The sequence below is a fragment of the Saccopteryx leptura genome, chromosome 5 (assembly GCF_036850995.1).
Source record: "Saccopteryx leptura isolate mSacLep1 chromosome 5, mSacLep1_pri_phased_curated, whole genome shotgun sequence".
Lineage (NCBI taxonomy): Eukaryota > Metazoa > Chordata > Mammalia > Chiroptera > Emballonuridae > Saccopteryx > Saccopteryx leptura.
This window is the reverse complement of record NC_089507.1, coordinates 50,556,846-50,584,776: the sequence shown is the minus strand read 5'-3', so window position 1 is coordinate 50,584,776 and position 27,931 is coordinate 50,556,846. Positions and strand designations below refer to the sequence as shown.

Here is a 27,931-nt window from a genome sequence, read left to right as displayed (position 1 = left end):
ATGCCAGGATGCTACTCATTTGACGAGAAATCACAAAGCAGCACGGAGGTGCAGGAGTTTGCATTCTCAACAGTGTATGATGTATCAGTAAGTTGAATTTTATTTCATGTTTAAAAAGATTAGCTTCAGATTGTGGTTTTCAATTCAAGTAGTCATTCCAAATTGGAAATTTGTTATTATTATTATTAATATTATTATTTTACTTTTGTTGTTAAGAATAATTACATAGAAATGCTAATACTTTTTATTTCAGGAAACTATGCTAGCAATTTTACATTTTGTATTTGAAAAGTTTTAACTGGGAAGTTTAATGTAAAAATAAGAGAATCACAGAGAGGGAGGAGAACCGGAGAGCCTAAGGTAAAATATCGTAGACTTGGCACAGTGGAAGGATGGGCACGGAAGAAAGTGTTTTCTCACTCTCAGTTCTGAGTTTAGAATATATAATGCTATTTGTAATCTCTCTAACTGATTCATTAAAAATAGAGGAAATATACAAATTATATAGTAAGTATTATATTTAACCCCTATTATGAAATTGATAAATATAATAAAAACTTCAAAGTATAATTTAGTGCCCTTTGAGAAATTCTTTGCTTTTTAAAATAAAATTTTGAAAAACCATATAAGAGCATTTTTAAAATAAGGATATTAAAGTGAGAAGCAAATAGATAATCATAAGATTTTTGTATTTTAATAGACTTGAAATGATGTCTATAGAAATTAAAGTGACAAAGTTTAAGAAACAGAAAAAACAGACTAAAATAAAAATCCAAGAAAGAAGAAAAATAGACTGAAATAAAAATCGAAGGAAAACAAAAGACCTACATCTGGTAATAGACCAAGAAACTATTTAGATCTCTTCATATCTATTACTTTCTATATTCAAGATTTTAAAAATGATCTCCTCTAGGTCTAAAATCCTTGAAAAGTCTATAGTTATATTCCATATCAAGACAAACAATTATGACTACTTTACATTATTTATTATTGTTATTATTGTTTTGCTTTGGTTTTCCTTGGCTTTGTAGCTCAGAGAGAAAGTAAGGAGTGAGAGTGGAGGAGTGGGTGAGGAGGTGCTGTTGAAAAGCAGTCCCCACTCTTCCCATTGATAATCTGTGCCTCAGTGTAATTAAATCAAAGGACTTCCTTCATTTAAATACTCAAATAAAACGTTATTAGTTTTTGTCACCTCTGAGTAATGTGAAGAAAATATACCTTATTCTTGTTGCACATGCTAGTATCTAGTAGAATACTTGGCACATGTATATTAGTTGAACCATTTAATTTTTCTTCATATTTATTTGGGACCAATTAATTTCCAACTAACAATTTATTACCTATTGGTTGTTTCAATATTCTTCATTGGACTTAATTGAATTTCTTATCATGTTTAAACACTTCTTTTTACACTGAAATAGTTTGTTTGCTTTTATAGTAAGCTCCTCTGTATTTATATATGATATAAATAGGTATAAATATATTTATAATATTTTAGTCTCTGATTTCTTTCCAAAAAAATGAAATAGATTCCTTGGATTATTGTTTTTCTTCAATGAAGTCTGAAAAGTTTTATATTTCTCTTTGCCTCACTGAAAAATATTAGAGTCTTTTTTATTGTGATACAATTGATATATATTAGTTGCAGGTGTACAATATAATAATTCAATACTTGTATATATTGTGAAATGATTCCCACAGAAAGTCTAGTTAACATGTCCCCAGAGATAGTAACAGATATTTTTCTTGTGATAAGAACTTTTAAGACCTACTTTCTTAGCAAGTTTCAAATCTAATACAGTATTAATAATCATAGTCAGTATGCTGTACATTATATCTCCATGACTTATTTATTTTATAATTGGAAGTTTGTACATTTTGACCACCTTCATTTATTTTGCCTAATCCCCTATCCCCAGCTCTGGCAACCACTGAGTTTTTTTCATGTAGTAACACCCATTAGTGGATTTTAAGTTAATTCCCACATTGATTATTAAAATCAAGTTTAGGTTTTATAGAAATAGGCACAAAATGACTCTGTCAAGTGAAAACATACACTTGTCAATTGAAAACATATAAATAAAGGAAAAAATAAAGTAAATAATTGTTTTAAAATAAAATAAAATAAATCAATAGAGCCTAATGGTTTAGTTTAAATTTGTAAACAAACCCTGTCATTTAAACAAGAGGCTGCCCTCATTTTCTGTAGTAATGTATTGGACTCTAGGAGTTCAGTACTGACAATGGAAAACTAGAACTGGATGCAAAAAATAAAAGATAGGTGGTCCCGAAGATGAAAAAGAGTAGTTTTGAAGTAGCAGAATTTCAAGTTTAAAATGCAATATAAGTTTTATCAGAACATATACACATGTATTATGCATACATATATACATGGTCATGTTTTATCATATATTAAAAAAATAAGTGGTAAGATACAAACATATCTGTTTTATATATAGTTAAGTAGTTTTACCAGAAAAATGTTATGAATCATGATCTTCAATTTAAACATATATTTTTTATTTTTTAATGTTGGCAAAATTGTAAATAATACATTAATAATAAATATCCTTCTGGTTGATTTTTGCACACACTCAAAGTTGTTTTCATAGGATAAATTATCTTCTGCACTTTCACAATTTCTACAAAGCCATCCCATGATTAACAAACTACTCTGTGTTCTAAACTTTTTTTTTCTGAATATTCCCTATATATCTAGAAAATTGAAATATAGTTTTCTTTTGTTTTTCCCTCAGGACACAGCATTTTTACAATTATTTTTCTTCTTCCTCCTTATTTTCCTCTGTGGTTTCCAGGATTCCTGATTGTTTATCCATAACTTAAATATTATTTTCTTTAGGATTCTACTCTGATTCTTCCTCTCTTTTTATTATTTCAATAAAAATTATTCTTGAGCAACTACCATATTCCAGGTGCTAAAAATACAATAACATATTTCATAAGACTTGGCATTTTAAATGACAAAGTAAAATGAAAAGAAAGAAATTCATATTTAATGGCTTTGTATTCATGTTGATAAGTTAAATTTTTTTTTCATATTTGTAAATATATAACTTACAATTTGCCATTTGACTTTTACTTTTGAAAATTTGATAAACAGAAGATTTGATGTTATCATTAGTTTTTTTCTTCCTTTTTAAAGTAGTTCAATTATTTATTGTTTTCCTTGATGATTTCTGCCTCCATATGTCATTTTTAAATCTCTCATTCATAAATATAAAGTAAAAATAAACCATAATCACATCACTGATTTTTCTAATCTCTGAGCTATAAGATCTTTACAAGCAAAGATAATAAAACAATGAAAAGTATACAATTTATACAAATCTAGCAGTTTTTATAAGGAGAGTTATCTTCTTCGTGTGAAATTTAAGTTGTATAATTTATGTTTCTTAGACAAATGTTGACTTAGGATAATACTTAAATGCTCCTGTAACAATAAGTAATGTGCAAAAATTATTTTATAGACTTATTATATCAAGGCAATTTGTAGCCTGAAATTACTATTGCTAAATCCATCTGCAGTTGAATTTGTTTCATAAATTCACAGCACTGGCTATATTTTATTTCCCAATTTATCAGTAATATAAAAGTAAATTCCTCTAAATTTCCTCGGTATTGACATATTACTGAATTAGAATGCAGTCATGATCCTCAGGTTTGGTAATTGAACAAGACAGAGATTTTCATTATTTATAATAGCCAAAAAGTAGAAATAATCCAAATGACCAACAGTTGATGAATATATAAATAAAATATAGTATATCCATAAAATGGAATATCATTTCATAAAGAAAAGACATGGTGCTTTAACTCCCACTATGGAAAATAGTATGGAAGTGATACATGCTATCACACTGATAAATTTTAAAAATGTTATGCTAAGTCAAAGAAGACAGGTACAAAAGACCACATATTATGTAACTCTATTCATATGAAGTGTCTATAATAAACAAACCCATGGAGCATAAAGTAGATTAGCAGTTGGTTAGGTTTAGGGGCAATAGAGAGTATCTAGTAATGGGTACAGGGTCTCTGTTTGGGATAATAAAATGTTTGAAAATTGATTTTGGAGATGATTTTACAACTTTGTGAATATACTGAGCCATTGACTTGTACACTTTAAATGAGTAAAATGTCTGGTATGTTATTTATATGTCAGTAGATAGATACTAAAGAAATAAATGAATAAACATAAGAGGCAGGAACAAATGCAGAAAAAAAGACCCCAAAAGGCGTTGGAAGCTCACTAGTGTGTTTTAGATAAAGGCAAAAGTTCCTAGCAGTTATTGTCCACTGAAGCTGTCGAGGTCACTTAACTATCATTATCTTTCCTTTTTGGCACTCATGTGACATCTCCAGCAAAATCAAGTAGTATATTCAGTAGTTCTTTCTGGCTCAAGAAAGGCCTTATTTAATTTTCCTTTCACATTTCAAATTTCATTTTTTAAATGAAAACTATTTTTGCAACTGTCAGATACAGTAACAGTAGAACTTGTTCATTAGAAAAGATTTGTAAGGCCCTAGCCAGTTAGCTCAGTGGTAGAGTGTCGGCCTGGTGTGCGGGAGTCCCGGGTTCGATTCCCGGCCAGGGAACACAGAAGAAGTGCCCATCTGCTTCTCCACCCCTCCCCACTCCTTCCTCTCTGTCTCTCTCTTCCCCTCCTGCAGCCAAGGCTCCATTGGAGCAAAGTTTGCCCAGGCGCTGAGGATGGCTCTGTGGCCTCTGCCTCAGTTGCTAGGATGGCTCTGGATGCAACAGAGCGATGCCCCAGAGGGGCAGAGCATCGCCCCCTGGTGGGCTGCCAGGTGGATCCCAGTCGGGCTCATGCGGGAGTCTGTCTGACTGCCTCCCCATTTCCAGCTTTGGAAAAAGACAACAACAACAACAACAAAAAAAAGATTTGTAGCTAAGACATTTTTTGCATATATTAACATTCCAAACAAGTCCCACTTTCTTGTAGAGGTCAACATTTGCAAGATCATTAAGGAGAAGTGACGATTAATTGAAAACATTAGTAAAAAAAAGCAGGAAAATGTACCAAAAATCTGAAACAATATTGGCCAAAGTGGGTGGGAAGTTCTGGCCTGGACACTCAAACTGGCAACCTCTGCACTTCCAGATGATGCTCTAATCAACTGAGCTATACAGCCAGGGCCTTTGGAACTCTTTAACAACTAAAATCCCAGTTACTTTAATTCTATTTTAATTATGACCTCAATCAACTTATCATTTATGAAACGTCACTCTTACTTGTATAATATGGGGTTATAAAAACAAGACACACAGCTTATCAAAACATGAAACAAACAGAAGTACAAATGTTCATTTAATTTTTTGTACAACTTTAAGGATTCCTACTCACATCACAGATTTTATAAAAGTCTCATCATATCTGGTGGTACAATTAATATGATCAACATCATCGTAATTAAGCCACTGTTATTATGAATAATATCACCACCTCCTGTTATTTTCGTAACAACAATCTTCCAGAGTCCTGTCTTTCCTAGGCAGTGGATTAGAACCTCAGTTACATGATTCCCCCATCTTCTCTTGTCTTAAATTTTTTTTGTCCTCCAAGATTCTTTCCCTGTGGATGCTCCAAAATGAGTTCACCACATGATGCCTATTTGTGAACCTGTGATTACTCTTGAAGGGTCGGTCTGGTGATCCCCCTTTCTCTAAGTTTGAAATCTCTTATCGACTATAATGTTCCTTGGAGAATGTAAGGGCTTTGCTAGGCTCCAAACTGCTTCCCAATCTGTACATACTTTGTACTCAGTTTGTCACTCAGATTCCAAGGTCCTGGGCACCAGTTCCTACCTCTTTCTTTCAAGAGTAGCACATCAACCACCCTACACTCACTTTCCATCAGCTCACTACACTCCATTATGTACTCCTTGGTATCCTTTCTCTGCTGCTTTTGAAAATAAAAGTAATAAAATAAACAAAACTCCTAAGTCCTCACCATGTTTTAGTTACTGTTTAAGTGCTCTTAAATGTATTATCTTTGCAAAAATGTGCCATACCCACAAGGTGGGTATTATTACCCCCATTTTATAGATAAGGAAGCTGAGACACAAAGCGGTTGGATGACTGTCAATGTCCTATGGTGGGCAAACGGGGATAGAAACTCAGATCAGCTGGCTGCAGGACCCACACTCTTAACCACTACATTGAACAATCTCTTTCAAGACCACTAGCTCTTCAAATCATGTGGCCACCACTGTAGCAGAAAGGAATTCTTTTATTCCTCATTCTTGAATCATTAAGTGACAACATTTGGTAATATAAAACATTTGACAAACTCCAGGAAAAATAACAGTTAAATAAGCCAGTCAGAGAAAGACAAGTACCATATGATTTTAGTTATATGTGGAATTTAAAGAACAAAATGAACTAACAAACAAAATAAAGACAGGTTCATAGATACAGAACAGGCTGACAGCTGTCGGTGGGGGTGGGGGTGTTGGGGACAGGAAGGAAGTAGAGGGATTGAACAAAAGGAAGAAAAACTCTTGGGCATGGACAACTGTGTGGTGATTGCCCAGAGAGAGGTGGAGCGTAAGTACAGGAGGATATAGGGGAGATAAATGGAGATGGACGTGACTTGACCTGGGGTGGTGAACACACAATACAGTGCACAGATAATGTTTGTGGAACCAAGCACCTGAAACCTGTATAATTCTGTCAACCAGTTTCACCCCAGTAATTTCAATAAAAGGGAAAAAAAATTAAATAAAATAAAAATAACAGAAGTCATGAGAGCTATCTAATGGAAAAGGACCTGAAGATGTACCTTGGAAAAGATTGTTACATTGAAAAAAAAAATTGCTGACATTAAAAAGCAAGAAGAGTTCATTCCATTCTGTTGAGGTTCAAGAAGTACCTCCCCATGAGGCAGTTTGAGTAATGAGTCACTCAGAATTTAAACAAAGTAGAGGAGGGATTAAAAGGAAGACACTTTTCAAAATGCATTAACTCTTATGAAAGATTTTCTAGACTGACCTGTTGAGTAGGTGGCTTTCATCACTGCTCCTCTTTGCTTTGGCAAGAATACCTCAAAGTTGAGGTCATTTGTTTTCCTTTTGCTTGAATGTCAAAGTTTCTCTAAGACTCTATTTTCTTGCACTACAATAAACCTGTTTAGTCATCTTGCAGGAATAGTCTGACCAAAATTAAGTGTTTTGAAGTGAAATGGTTAGGGGGAGAAAGAAGCCAAGATAGAAAGAGAATTGTCCTTTAGCAATTTGTAAGTGTAAAACTTGTTTCTTGATTCCAGATAACTGTTTAATCTTATCTTTCCTGTTATGCTTGAAAAAAATTATCTCTCACAAAACTCTGATAAAAATAGTTTTTGTGTTGCAATAATTTAATGTTACCTACTACCTGATGACACATTCTCTTATTTAGTAGACAAACATTGCTCAAGTATGTATAAAGTGCAAGCTCCAAACAATATGGAATAACCACTGAAATTAGCCATTGAAATTAGTCAGTATATAAGTTAAAATTATCTTAGTACTAAATAATAGGGAGAAATTTTTATTTTAGGTTTTTAAAATACCTAAGCATAAATATTGTATGTAAGTCATGGTTGCCTGGTTAAGAAAATAAATTCAAATAATTTTTTACTTGTACTCATACATGAACCCTGAAAAGAAAGATTCATTTGATGTAAACCTGAAAAAAAACTTATCTGTTGAGATGGACTCCCATGGTCAACAAGGGGCCCAAATTTTATAAATAGTAAAAGCTGGGCAGCCATTTGCTGACAGGGGTTTCTCAGATACTTTGTACATAAGGAAGAAACTTAGACTGAACTCTCAGCTTCCCATACTACGCCCCACTTGTTTAAACTGTGCACCATTGCAGGGGAAGCCTTGGTTTCATCTTTCTACGGAGAACTGCCTCATCCAATCAGAACAACACAATTCAATAACTCATTTACATAAAATGAACTTAATTGAGAAACTGGATGGGACCTTTCACTATACAAGGCAGCCTGCTCCTCCTTGTCTCTGGGAAACTAAACTTAAGTTCCTTTCTGAATCTGTGTCTCCCACCTTTCAGCTCTATTTGCTCAAATAAATGCTTTCTATTCTTCATTACAGGCTTAAGTTAATTTTGATTTACACAAAGTTAAGGTTGTAATTTAGTCACAATGTTTAGTGGAAAACCATATCCTTTCAAAAATTAGAACTTTGTTGTAAAACAAGCTCCCCTTTTAGGAATGGTTTCCCATAGCTGACTCAGAAAAGACAATGAGAAAATGGATCCAGCATTTTCAGATTTAAAAAATTATCACTATTTTTTCAGTCACTATTTCTTTCAAACAGAAATCATTAGTCTTTCTTAGATTTTCTCTGCAATTCTGTAGCAATTTGTAGGCATTGTGCTCCTTTTCCTCTATAAGATTTTGTTTCTTGAGAAGAAGATCTATTTAAGATTCTTTTCATATTTGCTTATGTGGTACATGATAATGCTCAATAAATATCTACTGAGTTAACTAATGAATACATGCATTAAGTTTACTTCTATTCTTGTTCATAAACTTTACTTTCTCAAGTATGTCTTTGAGCAATTCTTGTCCATGTCTCATGGTTTTTTTTGTTTATGCTGTTCCCTTTCCCTGTGGTACATGTCATCCTTGCCCATTTTCCCTCATCAGCCTTCAAGGTCAAGTTCAAAGGACAACTGCTTTAAGGCAAAACTCTTTGTACCCACTTATCTTTCATAGCATATTGGAAATAATTCCATTATGACATTTTTGTATTTGTATTACAGCTGTTACTTAATGTGTCTCTAGATTGTTCATTCTTGAAGATGGGAGTCTATGTCTTACTCTTGAGCAAAAAGTGTTGGGCACATAGAAGAAATCAGTAAATGTTAACTGAATGAATTCATGATTGCCCATGACCTTCTATTAATAAAGGTGATGAATACATTCATCAGCTCTTGCCTGTGCCCCAGTGGGACCCCAGCTTTCTAGAGACACTGCAAATATTTGCAGATTGTTGTAGGTACTCTTGTCTTGCTACCAACCAAAGAGTAGCAGGCCAGAGTAACTTTGGATCCTTCCAGAAACACAGAAGAACTCAGAATTAATACTACCTGAGCTACTTGTCAGAGCTCAGGTTATAGGTTCTAGGTGAGAAACTGCTTCTAGCTTCTTTGCTCAGACACAAGGATATAGGAGCATTCTCACACCATCCAGATCATTTATACCAAAAGGCACATTTAATCTATATCTTCAATTATTTAGCTGGGGCCTATAATTTCCACTTTAACACTACCAGCTACCAATTCCCAAGAAGGTAATTCCTTCTTCTTCATTTCCATGAGTATGTTTAACAGGAAAAAAAAAAGTCATAATGGAATTATTTCCAATATGCTATGAAAAATAAGTGGATACAAATAGTTTTGCCTTAAAGCAGTTGTTCTTTGTACAGAACTGTACATATTCCTGTACAGTTCTCTTGTGAATTAGATTTTCCTGGACACCCCTGTTGGTTTGCTTCTGGCCTACCTCAATTCTATAATTGTTCAGATTTGGTCTTTAGGTTATAGGCTCTGAAACTGGGATGGGAAAGGGGCTCTGTGGCATTTTCCTGCTTCCCAATGGGGGTTATCTGCAAGCCACTTTCATACTTTGTTACCATATTTGCATGCTACTGCTACTATTGTCTTAATATTTTTCTTTAAGTTGATTCATTATTTATTCATATAAATATGACCTTATGCTATGCAATATCATTTCTAAAAAACGCAGGTTTGAATTTTATAATTCTATGAAGCCATGAAGTTTCTGGGCCGTAAGTCTTGAGCTATCACTCTTTATTTGTTCATTATATAAATGATCTCTTCTTGGTTTGTTTATTATTTCTTCCTATTGTTCTCACCTATTTTCTTCTACTGTCCTGTTTTAGATGCTCTTTGTATGCATTGCAGGTTACATGCTTTATAAATGGAAACTATGGGTTTAAGCACAGCTGTGTGAAAAAAAGAAAGCCCTTAAAGCTCACATCCTAATTCTAGCTCCTCCAATATTCAACTTTGAGATTTTAGTAGTCACTCTGCGCCTCTATCTGCTTGTCTTAGAATGAGAGCACTGACCCATATGCCCCACTCTTACAGGCTCATTGTGATTTGAAGCACATGAACCAAATATATGGTATTAGCTCATTTACAAAGAAAAACCTTCAGAACATCTAGTTAATGGACTGGGAAATACATGAAACAGTAGTTGCTATAGTACAGTTCTGACTTAAATATCAAAATATAAAGTCAAGCATCAGTGAATGTTTAACAGTATTTTTCTAATTTTTTTTTGTAGAAAAATATATTCAAATGTTACCAAATGCAATATGAGCTAACCATGGATTCTAGAAGAAAAAAAATTCTATGCCAGAACTATGTGAAACTGTGATTCTAGTGTTTAAGTTCCATTTGTTATTAATTTACAACTCTCTCAAAAGGCCACCAATACGAGGCAGAAGAACAAAATCCTTGAAACCATGGATGATTGCCCTAATTATTGCAGCTGTTGTGTTGGTTCTAGCAATAATCATCAGTCTCCTTGTTTATTTTTTGTTATTTGGTAAGAATTTATCTCATTGTACCTTTTTGAAATTTTAAATATTAACTCCATTATTTCAAAACCTTAATATATTCTAATATTTTAAAAGATAACTTTTATTGCAGCAATAATTTGCATCAATGTGCACATATTGTATAATGTAACATTGATTTGCATATATTGATCTACATTTTGGAAATAATAATCATTTGTGTATAAAAATAACTTCTAGCATTTAAAATTTGACTTGTTTCACAAAATATTATCTCTTGACCAATGCCATAGATTTATATCCTATGTTATTTTATGTACTAATGTTATTTAATGTACTAAGAATTAAAAAATTATTTTAGTAGCAATTCTAAATTGTGGTCAACTTGTGTCAGGATGCAACTGAAAACTACATGACTAAGGGAATATCTAATTTTAAAAAAAGAAGAGGGAAGTATTGGTCACAGCTATTGAATGTTCAATTCTCAGGAGTTCATCAATTATAGGACATTTTTGCATGCCATCTCCTCCATTTCTGTTATTTATATAACTTATATGAACTAAAGAGAAACAATGCATTTTTATTCTCCCTTACAGATCAGAAGCCACACTATTACAAAATCTCCTTCCTGATCCCTGGAACGGAATATAATCCTGATTTTTCAGTAGAACACTCAAAAGCTAGGACTGACCTGCAACAAAAAGTAAATAATGAGGTAAGTCTACATTTTATTGGTATCATTCCTACCATGACAATATTGTTGGGATGAAGGAGGTTACAATAAAGTAAGAAGCAAGTTCAGATCTCACCAAATTGCACCTATGTTAGGTTTGCCAGATAAAATAAAGAATACCCAGTTAAATTTTAATTTCATATCTTTCTAAAAATACACTTCAGTCCATGTTTTAAACTTATACTAACAAAATCATTTACTGTTTATCTGAAATTAAAGTTTAACTGTAATTTTGTTTGCTAATCCTGGCAACGCTAACCAACATTATCTCAGATACATTGAAAAAAGAATATTTGCCCCAAACACTGAACAACAAAAGCTATACAGAAAAATAGCATAAATATATATATATATATATATATATATATATATATATATATAGTGTGTGTGTATATATATATATATATATATATATATATATATGAGAGAGAGAAAGAGTATCTAGAAACATAACTCAACCATTCAAGCACAAACAACATTACCATATATAATTTATCACACACCTACTGTGTGTATAACCCTAATACATTTCCCGTTCAGCAATTATATTGAACATTTACTTATTTCTAAAATTAGAGCATAGAAACACAGAGATTCCCACTGAAAACTTTAGTTGTATAAGTTGTATACACAGCCTCTATTGAGTCTAGCATTGACCAAAGCACTCTTGCCAGGTTCAGAAATATTTCTTCAGTCATTTCCCAACCAAAACAGAAGGTGATGAAATGAGTTGAAAGATGCAACTAAGTGGGGGTGGCTGGGTATAGAATATTTTGTTACAGGAAGACATATATTGAATTAGAGACAGTCTAAGCTTTGAAGTCAGACATCTACATTCCTATCTATATCTTACCCTTTGTCAGCTTCTCAGTTTTGGGAAAGTTACTTGAGAGTTCAAGGTTTGCATTATAAAATTAGGTCAATCATACCCACCTCTCTGGATTATTCTGAAAATCAGTTTATGTTACAAATAAAAAGTATGAAAATCATGTCTGAATGAAGGTTAGCATCTGCTTCTTGTGCTCTCACAAAGCTTCTCACACATCTGTTAGAGCACCTGCCACCTTGTGACATCATTATTTTATATGTCTATGCCCTGCTAGATTTGTGAGGGGCTATGTCTACTTATAATTCTGGTGCTTGGCACAGTGTCTACCACATGGTAAGATCATAAAAATTCTCATCAAAGAGATGACTAGCAAATAAATAGCCAAGTCACTAATATTGGCCCTGTCTTCTAGAGTATAAATGGTGACAACATAAAGGAGTATTATAATTTAGAAATGCAGTACAAAAGTACAGTAATTTAAACCAGGAGTTGGCAATTTTTTTTCTGTAAAATGCCAGATAGTAAGTATTTTCAGCTTTGCAGGCCATAGAGTCCTTTTGCAGTAATTCAAATCTGTCATTGTAATGCCATTGCAGTCATAGAAAATATGTCAACAAATGAATGTGGCTGTGGTCCAATAAAATGTTATTATGGACACTGAAAGTTAAATTTTGTTAAATTTTTGGATTTCACAAAACATTATTCTTCTTTTGCTTTTTTTGACTATTAGAATAATATGAAGACCATTTTTAGATGATGGCCACACAAAAATAAGTGGCTGGCTTGATTTGTCCTACAGGCTATAAGTTACTGATTCCTGATTTAGACTGTGAGTTACATTCTAGCAAACATTTTTTTATAAGAAATGACTAAAATCAATACCTAAAATTAAATTTAGAGATGTCTTGTGGAGTTCAATAATCATTCTAGACAATTTATATGCTCAATTGCCATGGGCAATAACATGGTTCACAAAGCTCTGATTTAAAAAGAAACAACAACAAAAAATAATGAAATGGAAAAGAGAATGAAAGTAGACAGAGAACTTATAATAAAATATATAAATATCCAAGTAGAAAATCTGGAATTACATATGCCAAAAATGTAAATAGCAGATTCTTCATAGTGATTTAGAAATTACTTCAATGCTTTTTCTTATACTTTGTTATATTGCTAGTTTTCATAACTTTTTACAATTAATATGTATTAGTTTTGTCATATAAATGTACATGTATACAGAATGAAACTATTTCTTTAAACAAGCATTTTTTTTCTTTATAGTTAGAAGAAAAGCACATGACCACTGATTTTTGAATAACTAATGATTTCTCAATAAACCTATCTAAAATGATATGACATGGTGATTTATCAGAGAACATTTTATAAGTTAAATTAAATGAGTAAAAAGCACTAGTTCAACACACACCTAGTTTCACAATTTGGCAGCTCTTCTCATCGGATTTGAAGAAATAATCATTGAACTCAAGTTTAGTTAGGGTTTGGCACATGATCCATCTTTTGTTCTGAAAAGCCAAGTTGATGAGTCAATGCTAATGAATAAGATTGTAAAACCACAGATTCTATAACAAGCTATGGTTTTAGTGAGAAATAATTTTTATCAGATTTTTTTCTACAGAGAAATTAACTTATAGAAGTCTAAAATGACACACAAATAGCATAGTCTTACTCTTAGTAATTATTTCCCAAATTTTTTTGATGAGTATACTCATTTTAAAGAAGTACTCAATAAAATATTATTCTTCTCTACTCCACTTACCACAGGATCAAAATATGGCCTAAAAAGTTTCAGTAAATTCTAAAAGATTGATCCTACAATCATTTCCATGAGATTGACTACTGATCTTGAATGATAGTGAATGAAAACTCCATACTACCAAATTTTCAAAGAAACTCAGTCTCTGTGTATATTTCATACTGACTATAGAAATATCTAGCTTAATTCAACTAAATGGCAGCCATCTTTAACTATTTGACAAGTTGTTCAATAATCAACACCTAATTATAAAGATGACCTTTATAATAACAGAATTATGCCCCAGTGAGCTTTCTGGGATAGGTATAGATAGAATTAAATGCAATTTGAATCACTGCAGGTTTATACAGACTTTTTCTGTGATATCTTTAAATGTGTGAAATTCATATTTAACAGTTTTATACTCTTGTTTTTTCTTTTCTCAGATAGATAATATATTTCAAAGATCCAGTTTAAATCACCATTACATCAAGTCTCATGCTGTTGACTTTAGGTAATTATAACTAATCAATTTGTATAATAAAAAGGCAATTTTGTATTATTTAGTTATTTATCATTTATTTGCTTTGTGGACAGAATCTAAAAATCTTATACTGAAAAAATAATTTAATATCAATACATTTAATTGTTACTCCTCTTGTATAGAGTACCTATAGGGTGAGACTTTCTTAATTTGGGTAGAAATAAAATATATTCTACTGGTTGTTCTTTTAAAGATTTGCATTTCAGTTAAAGATTCTCACAGTCATTAAATAATTTTACTTAATTTTTAAATTTTACTTAAATTGTAAACAAATAGATATTATGAATTTTTAAATATAATGAAAATATATGTGTAAATAAAATTGATGGATTTAACAAGTACTTTTAATTTATTTTTCCAGAAAACAATTATTCTAGAACTCTCAGTTACTCTCATCTCCCTGAATATGATCAATTTTTACAGGCAGGGGATAATTTAGGTATTAACATCTATTTGATACAGGAAAGAGAAAAAACAATGATAATAAAGAGTATAAAATATTTACATTGTATTTTTGAAGACAACTGATATTTAAATAATAAGATAAAATAATAATTACCATGGCAATGACCTTACTCATTTATTCTGGTGTTTTCATTTTTCAGGTCAAGTAACGATGGTTTGAAAACAGATGTAGTACTTAAATTTAACTTTGTTTCTAACAATGCAGAAACAATAAAACGTCAAGCTGCTAAAATTTTGCATCAGAAGTTAGAATTTGATGAAAGCTTCTTGAAGATAGATAATTCATCACCTTATCTTAAAGGCAAGAAATACTATTTTTCTTTTCTTGTTATAGTTCATTTGAACTATCATCTGATCTACAGAGAAAGCATCTTTCTTTCACCATAAAATGAAACCACTTTTCATTTCTAACTTTCTCATTTACTTGATAATAAACAAATACCCAAACAATCAACACTAAGATTATCTTCCTTTGGTTAATACTCAGTTATAAATATAACAAAAGTGTACAGAATTTGTATACTAAAAGTTAGAAAATATTGATACTCAATATAGTAAAGATGTCAGTTCTTCTGAAATTGATCTGTAAAATTAGCAAAATTTCTATCCATCTCTTGGCTGGTTTCTTTGTAGAACCAGACAAGATTATTCTAAAATTTATACAGAAAGGTACTAGATTATTCAATACAATTTTGATAAAGAATAATAAAGAGTGAGAAATTATTCTTCTCAATGCTAAGCCTTGCTTTATAGCTGCAGTGATCAAGAAGGTGTGATCCTGATGGAAGGATAGACAAGTAGATTGAACAAAATGTAGGACTTCAAAATAGATCTACACAGAAATGCCCAAATAATTTTGACAATAAAGAAAAAAGATTCAGTCAAGGATGGACAGCTTTTTCAATGAACAGTCCTGGAGCAATTGGGTATCCATTAACAAAAAAGTGAGCCTGTACCTAAACTTCACAGCTTCTACAAAATTTAGGTCAAAATGGATTATATATAGATCATAATATCATGTAAAACTATAAAATGTATAATAATAAATATAAAATATATAAAAAGTATAAGTAAAATTGTAAAATTATAAAACATACAAAAGAACATAGGAGAAAATTGTTGGGGACCCAAAACTAGGGATCAAGTTAGATTTACTACCAAAAGCACAACTGACAAGAAGAAAGTTGGATTAATTTGATCTCATCAATAATTTTTTATATTATGTCCTTAACAGATTTGGCTCACAATATTATTGTGAAGATATAATAAGTAATGTGAAATGTTTGTCACAGTCCCTGGCACGTAGTACTTAGTAAGTTATTAGTTATCATTACTGCTCATCTATTCATTCAGCTAATATTTATTGAGAAGCTTTTTGTGCCAGGAACTAAATTCTCTGTCCTCATAGAGTTTACCTCATAGGGTAAGAAAGATAATGATCCAGGAAACAAGGCAATAACCTAAAACTTCAGGCAGAGAAGAGAAAGCTAATTTAAATTTGCTTATCATGGAAGGTCTCTTTGAGAAGAGTATTTTTGAGCCGAGATCTGCATGATGGGGAACTAGTTTCCTCCTCCCCCCAGATAAATAAGAGACCAAGGAAAGAACATTCTGGCAGGAGGGGCAGCTAGAGCAAAGAAAAGGAAGAAATACCTTGGCACAGTCAAAAAATGGGAAGGCCAAGGTGGCAGATGGGTTGGCTAAAAGCAAGAGTAGTTCAACATGAGAACAAAGACATAAATAATCACCATGCCATGCAAATCCAGGTAAGAAGTCTGGTTTATTCTAAAGGCCAGGAAAGCCATTAAAGATTATTATCATTGGTGAAACCTAATTCTAAGAGACCTACTCTAATAAACTCCCAATCCATAGTTATCTGCAGATAAATGCTATGTTCCTCTTTAGAGTTTGACCTACATTAAAGACTCATTCATTAATTTGCAGGCTTAGTGAATCTTCACACTAGCTTTCATTGTAACAAAATATGGGTCTAGATTGCTCATTATACTATCTGGCATAAAAGAGAATTCATATAATTGTGGTGAATAGCTACCAATCATGCTTTTATTCTAATCTACTTCATGAAAAAATGACTAACTGTAGGGCCAATAGTCGCGGCCCTCACGGCCATGCAGATGTAGGTTCTCATTGATTTTGGGCAGACAGTAAGGAGACAGCAAAGCCGGAGAATGGTGGGCCATTCCTTTATTCTAGCCTCTTACCCGGTAGGCGAGTAAAAACACACGGCTCCAAAACACACTCACACATTCTCCGGATCCACAACCAGGAGAATTTTCTCCGGGTTTTCCTAGAATCTAAAGCCCTCAGCAGCCTTAGTCATCTCTGGTTCCCCATCTGCACATCTTCTCCCTTCTCCTCTCTGTACAAACTAGCTTCTCCTTCAGCACCCTGCCATTTGGCTTTCTTCTTCTCTTTCTTCCGCACAAACTTTTCTTGGCGCGAAAACCCCTCATCTTGCACACATTATCATATCAAAGCCCCTTCCCAAGCAAAAAGGTAATTAGCAGATTCACCTGGCAGCACAATTTACCTGGGCAGTAGCCCCTTTTAACAATAAAAGTGAGCAAACCCAGAAAATACAGATTTTACAAACTCATTTGCCCAACACTGACATATTTTGAGGATTTTTTAGTACATCTGTGGACCGACCTAAGATGCCAGTGTCTAAGATGCTTGAAGGCCTTTATAGTAACACGACTGCATGAGAGAGGACAGAGGAGAATGGTGTGCAAAAATATGGTAGTACACATGTAAAAGTGGTCTTAGACCCTCTTTTGTTTAACTTACATTTTAATAAGTTGGTGTGGCATTTTTTTCTTTTTGTATTTTTTCTGAAGTTGGAAACAGGGAGGCAGTTAGACTCCCGCATGCACCCCACCGGAATCCACCCGGCATGCCCACCAGGAGGCGATGCTCCACCCATCTGGTACATTGCTCTGTTGCAACCAGAGCCATTCTAGCACCTGAGGCAGAGGTCATGGAGCCATCCTCAGCACCCGGCCAACTTTGCTCCAATGGAGCCTTGGCTGCAGGAGAGGAAGAGAGAGACAGAGAGGAAGGAGAGGGGGAGGAGTGAAGAAGCAGATGGGTGCTTCTCCTGTGTGCCCTGGCTGGGAATTGAACCCAGGAGTCCTGCACGCCAGGCTGACACTCTACCACTGAGCCAACTGGCCAGGGCTGATGTGGCATTTATTAATTAGATGCTGTCCTCTTCCATGGCAACCAATATCCTTCTTTCTGCCAATGTTTTTATAATTTTGAACCAGTATTTCCCTGGAGTCCAAATATAGTAGTCAGGGAAGAGTTTAATTTTTATCTAAGCCTCTCTTTTTTGTAGGATTTTATTCTCTCTCCTTTAAATTAAATATTTCCTGCCTAATTCAGTTCCTCCCAAAGAGAAATATTCATGTCATGTAGGCATTATAACTGTCCCATTGTTGAATGATCATCTTGTGTTGTTTTCCAGATATACGTGAAGTACAAGCAGAGCACATTCTGAACAGCGGTAAGTCCAAGAACATCAATGAAATGTTTGTAACCCAAAGAATAAAACTTAAAACACTTGTAAGAGTTTCTCTATTCCTATGCTTACTATTTCCCAAAGTATATTATATATCTGAATAGATCCATGATTTAACTCTCCTCAAGGAAAAATAATTACTACTAATAATTGGGAATGCCATATGGCCTCCTTGGAAATAACCTCCTTACAGAAGTTTTCACTGATGTCTTCTTTTAACAATTCCATTTTATTTTAACTTATTTAGTTTTATTTGACTCACTCAGTTAAAGCAGAAAATATTGCTTAAATATAAATGACAGCCATTAACTTTAATGTGTAAAATTGACATTTATACTATAGTAATGTAATGGTTGTAATATTTGACAAGGATTTTAAAGTAATACAAATAATATTTTTATGCAATAATTACTGTATATTTCACAATCAAATTTGAAATATCACTGGAGTAAATGCTGTATATAAGAGCATGACCCCAAAATATATGAAAAATCAATAGGTAGCCTGATCAGGCAGTGGTGCAGTGGATAGAGCAGGGGGGGTCCCCAAACTATGGCCCATGGGCCACATGCAGCCCCCTGAGGCCATTTATCAGCCCCCTGCCGCACTTCCGGAAGGGGCACCTCTTTCATTGGTGGTCAGTGAGAGAAGCACAGGATGCACTACTCCTGGAGTACTATATGTGGCGGTGCCGCAAAGCGCGGCATTGCTCATGTACAGTACTACTTCTGGTGATGTGGGACGCATGCATCACGGCTCTGGAAGCGCATCATATCACTTGTTATGGCTAGCAGGGAATGGGACATTGACCATCTCATTAGCTAAAAGCAGGCCCATAGTTCCCATTGAAATACTGGTCAGTTTGTTGATTTATATTTACTTGCTCTTTATTTTAAATATTGTATTTGTTCCCATTTTGTTATTTTACTTTAAAATAAGATATATGCAGTGTGCATAGGGATTTGTTTATAGGTTTTTTTTTATAGTCCATCCCTCCAATGGTCTGAGGGACAGTGAACTGGCCCCCTGTGTAAAAAGCTTGGGGACCCCTGGGATAGAGCATTGGACTGGGATACAGAGGACCCAGGTTTGAAACCCCAAAGTTTCCAGCTTGAGCACAGGCTCATCTGGCTTGAGCAAGGGCTCACCAGCTTGAGCAAGGGGTCACTGGCTTGAGTTTGGGATCATAGACATGACCGCCTGGTCACTGGCTTGAGCCCAAAGGTTACTGGCTTAAAGCCCAAAGTCACTGGCTTGAGCCCAAGGTCATTGGCTTGAGCAAGGAGTCACTGGCTTAGGGTGTAGACCCCTCTCTCTCTATCAAGGCACATATGAGAAAGCAACCAATGAACAACTAAGATGCCACAACAAAAAATTGATACTTCTCATCTCTCTCCCTTCCTGTCTGTCTGTCCCTATCTGTCCCTCTCTATGTTCTCTGTCTCTCTCACTAAAACAACAACAACAAAAAAAAAAAAACTAAGTAAAATTTTTCAAATACAGTGGGGTGTTAAGTATTTTATTTTTTAATTAATCCTTTTTTTAATGTCAATAATTATTATTCTATCATATAATTTTGATCAATATTTTAGTCAAGGCAAACTTATGAACATTTTTACCTTTTACTATGTACCAAACACACACATTTGTTACTCTAGAAATAACCATCTTATTCTCTTTTGACAGGTTGTGGTTTAGGGAGGGACCCACCATCCATGGAAAAAATTGCAGACGGTTATGTGGCAGGGAAAGCTGATTGGCCATGGCAAGCAAGCCTGCAAATGGATGGCATGCATTTTTGTGGAGCATCTTTGATCAGTGAGGAGTGGCTCCTCACTGCTGCCCATTGCTTTGACACGTAAGTCCTCAAGTCTGTACCAACAGGGTTACCAATTCCACTTCTTTTTCATACCTTTACTTACTATAATTCTTTTTCTTTTTTTATTCATCATTGTAGGCCCCTTCAATTGTGCTCATGATTTTCTGGCCAGCTTAGAAGAAGTAACACTTACTGAATAGTAGAAAAATATTAGTGAGACTATCTTCAGCTCTAACTTCATATATATTCCCAGCAATCTTAACTTTAAGAATGAACCAACACTTTCAAAATGTAAACACAGTCACCAGTGTTTCTGAGATATATTGTGATATTTTTTTAAAACTCTGCTAATAGTATCCCAACTCACAAATTTACATCTGATTATCCCACATGAGTATCTTTGGTGCTCTACTTTTAGTACCTATATGTTGATTGAAGATTTAAAATAAGACACTTGGAGACTATTAATAAAGTAATATAGTACCTCTAGTAAAATTAATGTAAAATGGGAAAATATTCTGAATAAAAATACTAACCAAAATGAGAGGATGAGAAAATAACATATCAATTGTGGTTCTAATTTTACCATCTCTCTCTCTCTTTTCTTCTTTCTCTCAGCCTCCCTCCCTTTTCCTCTCCATAACTATACATACATATATTTATATAACTGTGCATGGATATGAGTGTCTATATATGTATATATGTCGGTTCACAGCTCTAATTTTTATTTATTTATATTTTCTTTAAAAATAACAATAATATATTATTTCCTTTAAATGCATTGTACAGACATCCCCTAGAGGAAAATAATTTAAACTACTTTAGAATGGGGGGGGGGGGATTTGTTATTAGCTAAATGAATGCAAAGCAGTCCCAGGGGAGAAGCCATAAATAAGAAGGTGGGAAAATCCCAATTAACTATCACCTTAAACAATTGGCCCTGCTCTCACCTTATGTACCATGCTCATCCAGAGTCCTGGGTAACTTTAGGTCAGAAATGAACCAACCATAATCCTTTCCATTTGTGATCAGTTACAAAAACCCCAGACTCTGGATGGTTAGTTTTGGAACAACTCTGAGCCCTCCACTAAAGAGAAGAAAGGTGCAGACAATAATTGTTCACGAGAACTATGCTGCCCATAAGCACGACGATGACATCGCTGTGGTGAAGCTCTCCACTCCAGTCCTATTTTCCGAGGAAGTGCACAGAGTCTGTCTCCCAGATGCTAATTTTGAAGTCCCGCCGAAGAGTAAAGTGTTTGTCACTGGATGGGGAGCATTACAAGCAAATGGTGAGTATCTCAGTAAAAACAGATAAGCAAAAAAATGAAAGCCTTCATTTGAGTGGAGATATAAAATATGATACCCAATTAAAATACAGAAAACAAGAGATGAAATGAATGTTCCATGAAAAATACGGCAAAAACAACAAACAAAATTTGTTTCAGTGAATTATGAAAACTTTGACTATTACTGTTACCATTACACAGTATCTATGTTTATTGTCTTCTTAATGGGCTACTCTAAAAACTAGTTATAACTTTCTTTTCAAACATAATTAAAGCATATTTTTCCATGTGATTTTTTGCTTTTGTTGCTTATTTCATATGTAGAGATTCTGTTATGGCTGCATAATTCTTAAAGTATGTTATTTGTGAGCAGTAGTAATGATAAGCTTCTGTAATGCACATGTAAATACATAGAAACAGTCTTGAGTGAGCAATTTAAATGGCATTCTTGATGCTAAATATTAAATGGGAGCTCTCTGATCCATGTATCTATGAAATAATTTTGAGTTTGAGAGTTTATAAGGTTGAGAAGTATGATATTTCACTATACTTACTAACAGACAATGAACGGCTGATAGACATTTAGATACTGATATGAATCTCCAGCTCTCTTAGCTGCACTTTTTACATATGGTTTAATCTACCCTTAAATTTCCAATTCTTGTTCCAGGCTCTTATTGCAAAGTTATAGTCTTATTTATGTTCTTGTTCATAGTACAGTTTTTATCTACTGAGTCTTCATCAGTTGATTTTTACAGAAGTCTGCTTTCCTCAAGATGCACTCCAAAATTCTGACATGGGCTTCAGGTTGATACTCTGTTGTTATAACCCGAGAGTCCTTTTCCTCATCTCTGGGGAATCTGCCTTGTTCTATAGGCAATGATGATAAGTATTAAGGGTAATTAAATCCTTTAGGATTAGAAAAGCTACTAACATGGAGTATAAACATATAGCATCTACCATTAGGGCAGGGCCATTACATTTACTCTAGAATCTAAGTAATTAAGCTTAATGCCTTTCCTTTCCAGAATACTAGTTTGGGAGTGATTTGTGACTTCATCATAAATCATTCAATGCCCATTAGTGTGCAGATTACTATTACTAACAAGTTGCAAACTTTTCAGAAATAACATTATGAATTTGTTACACATCAGACTAAAGTTAAGTATTAGATATTTCTTTATGGTTTTTTTTCTTCTGCATTTTGAAACTGAAACAAGGACTATCCAGATTTTCTCTTACCTTCCAATATTTATCCTGTTTTATTTAATTAGAAATCTCACTACCAGACAGCTTGTCTAATAAAAACTCCCTACTCTGGATAGTTTCTTCCTTGAATAGTTTGATAATGTAAAATAGCTTGTTATATTGTTAAGCACTTAGGTTGACTTTTTAAAAGTTGAGTTTAAAGAAGTAAAAACGTTTACAATTTAAAATGAAGCATGCTAAAATAAAAATAAGCCAAGTGAAATTAAAATTAGTTGAAATTTAGTACATTAAAGCCTGTGAAAACCTATAAATTTCAAATGCCAATTAGAGACAACAAAAGAGATAGCACTGAAATTGCTGACACACATACACAAACAGTTCAGATTATTTAAAAAACTGTATGAAGAGCAGATGGTAAGCAAATTCTCTTACTGAGAGCATTTCAAGCAAACTCAGAGATGAAGTGAAAAGAAAATGGTCCTATAAATGACCCTCTCATGCTTAAAACTGATGACTGAGATTTATTTATGAAGAAGACCAAAATCCCTAGTAACCTAGATTTTCTTTTATAAAAGCTCTTGTTCTCACCATCCATCATTCACATTGAAGTGCAGCTGTTAGACTATGAGGTTTTAAATACATATGTAACCATAATCCCAATAGCTTCCATTGATTGAAATCTGAATATGAAACAGGGCATTATCACATCTGACTGTATTCATTCTTTTTTAATCCTCGCAATAAATATGAGATAGGTATCATTTTTTTATTTTTTAGTGATGAGTAAAATGGTGCTAAGTAAGATTAAGTAGCTTGTCCAAGGCCAAAAAGCACATAAGTTTTGAAAATGTACACACTTGTATCTGCTTCCTTCAAAACCATATCCTTTGCATAGCATTACCCAGTCTTGTTCCTGAAATCAACAGCATTGTCCTCCCTCACCCCCTAGATTTCTTTGAACCTGTTATAGGAAGAGTATTATCTTTGCATGAAGAACTAATAAAGTCTTTAAAATAGAAGCTATTATGGTGAAATGAAAATATACTGGCTAAAACTATAATATACACAACTAAATAATACTTTTCATATAATAAGAAATCATAAATGTGTAGGTCATTAATGAAATATGATATAGTTCTAATCTTGGCATTTGTTACTTACCTTGGTATTATTTTTGGATAGCAATTTGAGTTATTGTTAATGTAGAAATGGTCTTTTTTTTAATGAAGCAATAATATTTTATCTTTTTAGTTTTGAAGTAACTTCCTGACAGTACAGACTTGCTCTATATTACTTTTCCTAAAGATTCTCAATTCCCAGTATAAGTGTGTCTTATGTAGAGTGATAAGGCAAATATCCAGGAAAATTAAGTAAACTGTCACAGATTATCCCAGGTGGTGATAAGTGCTCTGAATTTAAATCTAAAGTTATCCTCATTTAGCTATCTGATCATAGCAAGACTCATAACCAGACATGTCTGAAAAAGAGAATTCATCTGAAAAAGAGAATATTCATCTGAAAAAGAATATTTGTATTTATCCTTAGTAGTTGTTACTAGGATTCAATAAGGTAGTGGAAGTAAATGTGCCAAGAATGATACCTAACACATAGTAAGCAAGAAGGCATTCAAAAAATATAACTTGACTGTAAGTGCTGTGACCACGCTCAGAGTCCCACAACTTCCAGACATATGTTTAATCATTGATCTATCCTTCGCAAGACCCAATTAACTATCATAAGCAAGAATTTGGAAATCCTTCACCTATTTTTTTTTCTATTTTAGGTCCCTTCCCCAATACTCTGCGACAAGTTGAAATAGAGACCATAAGTAATGATGTATGCAACCAAGTTCACGTGTATGGCGGTGCTGTGTCATCAGGAATGATATGTGCTGGATTCCTGTCAGGAAAATTTGATGCCTGTGAGGTAAGACAGACTCAAATCCACAAAAATGAATCTATTGAATAGCCAGTTGTATTTGAGTTTATAAGAGAGTAGATGTCTTCTTGCCACTGGTCCATGCTGTCTTGCTTTTGTTACCACTAGCATACTGAGGACTTAAATTAGAATGTGGGCTTACAGGAGGATAGCTTTTGGTAGACCAGAGTTTTCATACTTTGTCCACCATGCACTGAGGTGCACTAAGAATCATGCTAAGGGAAGAGAGTTAAAGGCACAAGACTAGAAGACCTCGTGCCTCCTTCAAACAAGACCGTTTCTCTTATGAAAAAATAAGTCTGCAAGGGGCTTCCACAGAATACTACTTGAGGAATGAATAGGTTCATTGCTAAAAGATAAAATTACATATCAGTTGTCCATACCTAAGGTTAAACATATCATGGAAATCCTCATGATTCACAACCTTCAAAGCATCTCACTAGGGCTAAGGATTCCACCTTAGTTTGAAATCAGAATGGTTCACATTGGCTTGGGGTGCCCTTTGCATATCTTGCTCCTCTCAAACCTACTGCTGCTCAGTGATGCAGCATCCAGGACACCTTCTTACAAACTGGGATGAGGGGAACAGGTGAAATGTAAACTGAAAGCAAGAGAGAATTTTATGTAATAGAGTTAGGAGAGGCTTCACTGTAGAGGGGCCATTTAGCTGAAGCTTGAGGTGATCATTTACATAAGAAGTGGAGGCCTAAATTTAGATATAGTTTGCCTTCTGTTTAGATAGGGTAAAACTGAAAAGCTATACAAGGTTAGAACCAAAACCTTAGCTTTATTCACACTTTCTTTCCAGTGAGGACATTAATAGAGATAAGCAGAGATAATAAGGTAAGTAAAAAGCACAACTATCATATTGATCCTGATATCTAGTAAAAATAGAATATTTTACATACTTCAAAATATCAGTTTACAGACATTCAGATGCTTATTATCTGTCATTCTGATACTCCTTTATTTATTGTATTGACAGTATTTTTTCTCTTTTTTCTCTAGGGTGATTCTGGGGGACCTTTGGTTATAGCACCTGATAGAAATATCTGGTATCTTATTGGAATAGTAAGCTGGGGAATAGACTGTGGAAAAGAAAACAAGCCTGGAATTTATACAAAAGTGACTCGTTACCGGGACTGGATTAAATCCAAAACGAACATCTAAAGCAACAACCATCTACCTCCACAATGTAAATGTCATGTGTGGTCTCTTACAAATCGTACTTTGTCATGTGTTGCCACAGATGCTGTCATCGAGTTTGAGATGCAAATAAGCATGATCTGACAACTCTCCCCTTACACACGAGAAAAAAGCAGGTTTCTTTCACATAATCTGAAGAGACAAAATACTCTCCTCAGTGACCCACCATTGCTGCTCAGTGTCTCTGATGACCTCCCTGCTCATCTTTCTGTCCTTACTGCACACTTCTCATCTGAGAATAATCCAGAAGTTTAAGCAGACAAGTACCAAATGGCTATGCATTCTGTATTTTTTTATTTATTTTTTTGCCTGACAGAACACACTGTCCTTCCCCAACTCCATAGTTTTTACCTTCCTCATCAAATAATTCTCATTAAGAATCTGTAGCTTCATGTACTAGACAAGTCAAGGTAATTTGTTTTGGCCAATGCCGACACAAATGATGGAGGGGCACTAGACTTGAGACAAGGACGTAGGAGATGGCACTACTGTAAGTCCCTCCCCCTTTGTCCTCAGAGGCATGCTCAACCTCTCTTTGAAACTTGAAAGAAGCTGTCATTCACCTTTACATCCAACATTGCAGATTTTAATCTTTTTAACCAACACTAAGCTTTACTTTGGAATAATAACTACACTCTTTGGATCAGACAGTAGGAGAACTGAAAATATTGCCTTGCACTAGATTCTGTTTTAAACTATGCAAAAATGCCTTTCTGTATTCAGAAAATAAAAGTAAAGCTTATTGGTTTTTCCACTGGGTGGGAATGAGAAGAGACAAGGGCTGGGTAGAAGAAGCTGCTTGCTTTCTCTGAAAATGGGACAAGTTCCAATCTCAGTGTAAATTTACTTCTCAGGTTTCAGTTTATTTATTGCCTAATGCAGTTTATTTTCTAAACAGTTTTATTTTCAGTCAAGTCCAGAACAGTTAAGGAACCCACAGAATAAGAAGTCAATATAAATTAGATATTCATAAATAACTCACACAAGACGTCAATATAAAATGAGACATTCATGGACAATTTGTTACAAGATTTTAGGGAAGACCTTATTGTACATTTCAATTTTCTGTTAAAAAGTCAGGCTTTCTTTGAAGAATGGTATTTATAGAGAATATTCAAATAGTCAGAAAAAGCATCTTAGAAATGGTTTAGTTATTATGATAAAATAATCATTTTCATAGATATTTAAATGCATTTTTATGGTGCTGTACCTGACATTACTAATGATCAACAAAACCCAAACTTTTTTTGTGCATCTAAACTTTATTTGCTCCCCCTTTACAATTAATTTGGTTAGTGAAATAACTGCCAATGTTACGATTTTTCTTTTTTAGTTTTATATCAAGGGCGAGTCTCTCTTGCTCCATATAGTATGTTGTATACATTAATATATATTTATAATAATAAATTTAAAATTATTATTTTTGAATCATCACTAGACTGCAGGGTTTCTCATTGTTGGTACTACTGATGTTTTGTCAGAGATACGTCTTTAGAGGGCATGGTGCATGGAGGGGCGGCAGCTGTCCTCCGCTGTGTGCAAGGGTTAGTAGTGTTCCTCCTCTCTACACACTGGATGCCAGAAGCACCCCACGGAGCTGTAACACACAAAAATGAGTCCAGGCATTGCAAAATATCCCGAGGGGCAAAAGCACCCTCAGTTGAGAACCACTGCCATGGGATCCATAGTCAAAAGAAAACATGCCCTCTTAAAAACCTTACACCGTATTCCCTTACATAAGTTTGGCTGGTCAAGTGTGACTGGTCAAGCATGGAACAACCACTTTCAGACCCTCTTTCCTAGGGGCACTGGTCACCTAGTAGAGAGGTGACTCTGTATGAGCAGTAACAGGCCCACCAGAGATCCAAAAATGGATGGACCTTCCAAAGATCCTAGAACTTCCCCAATTAGTTGCATATTAAAGAATCAAAAGTTTTTGTTACTTTTTAAATAAACAGGGAATTTCTTATAATCCAGAAATATATTAATGACAACCAAAGATAAGAGTA

The 27,931-nt window shown here is 34.0% G+C and overlaps 1 protein-coding gene across 1 annotated transcript; it reads left to right on the top strand.

Moving 5' to 3' along the window:
* Positions 1 to 27,931, top strand: LOC136406032 (transmembrane protease serine 11G-like). The gene is given in 11 exon segments (XM_066385814.1): positions 1 to 39; positions 41 to 87; positions 10,504 to 10,625; positions 11,193 to 11,311; positions 14,358 to 14,425; positions 15,061 to 15,221; positions 18,408 to 18,446; positions 20,148 to 20,319; positions 21,313 to 21,572; positions 24,562 to 24,704; positions 25,725 to 27,931. Coding segments are annotated over 11 exon segments (1,332 nt in total). The 3' UTR covers positions 25,887 to 27,931.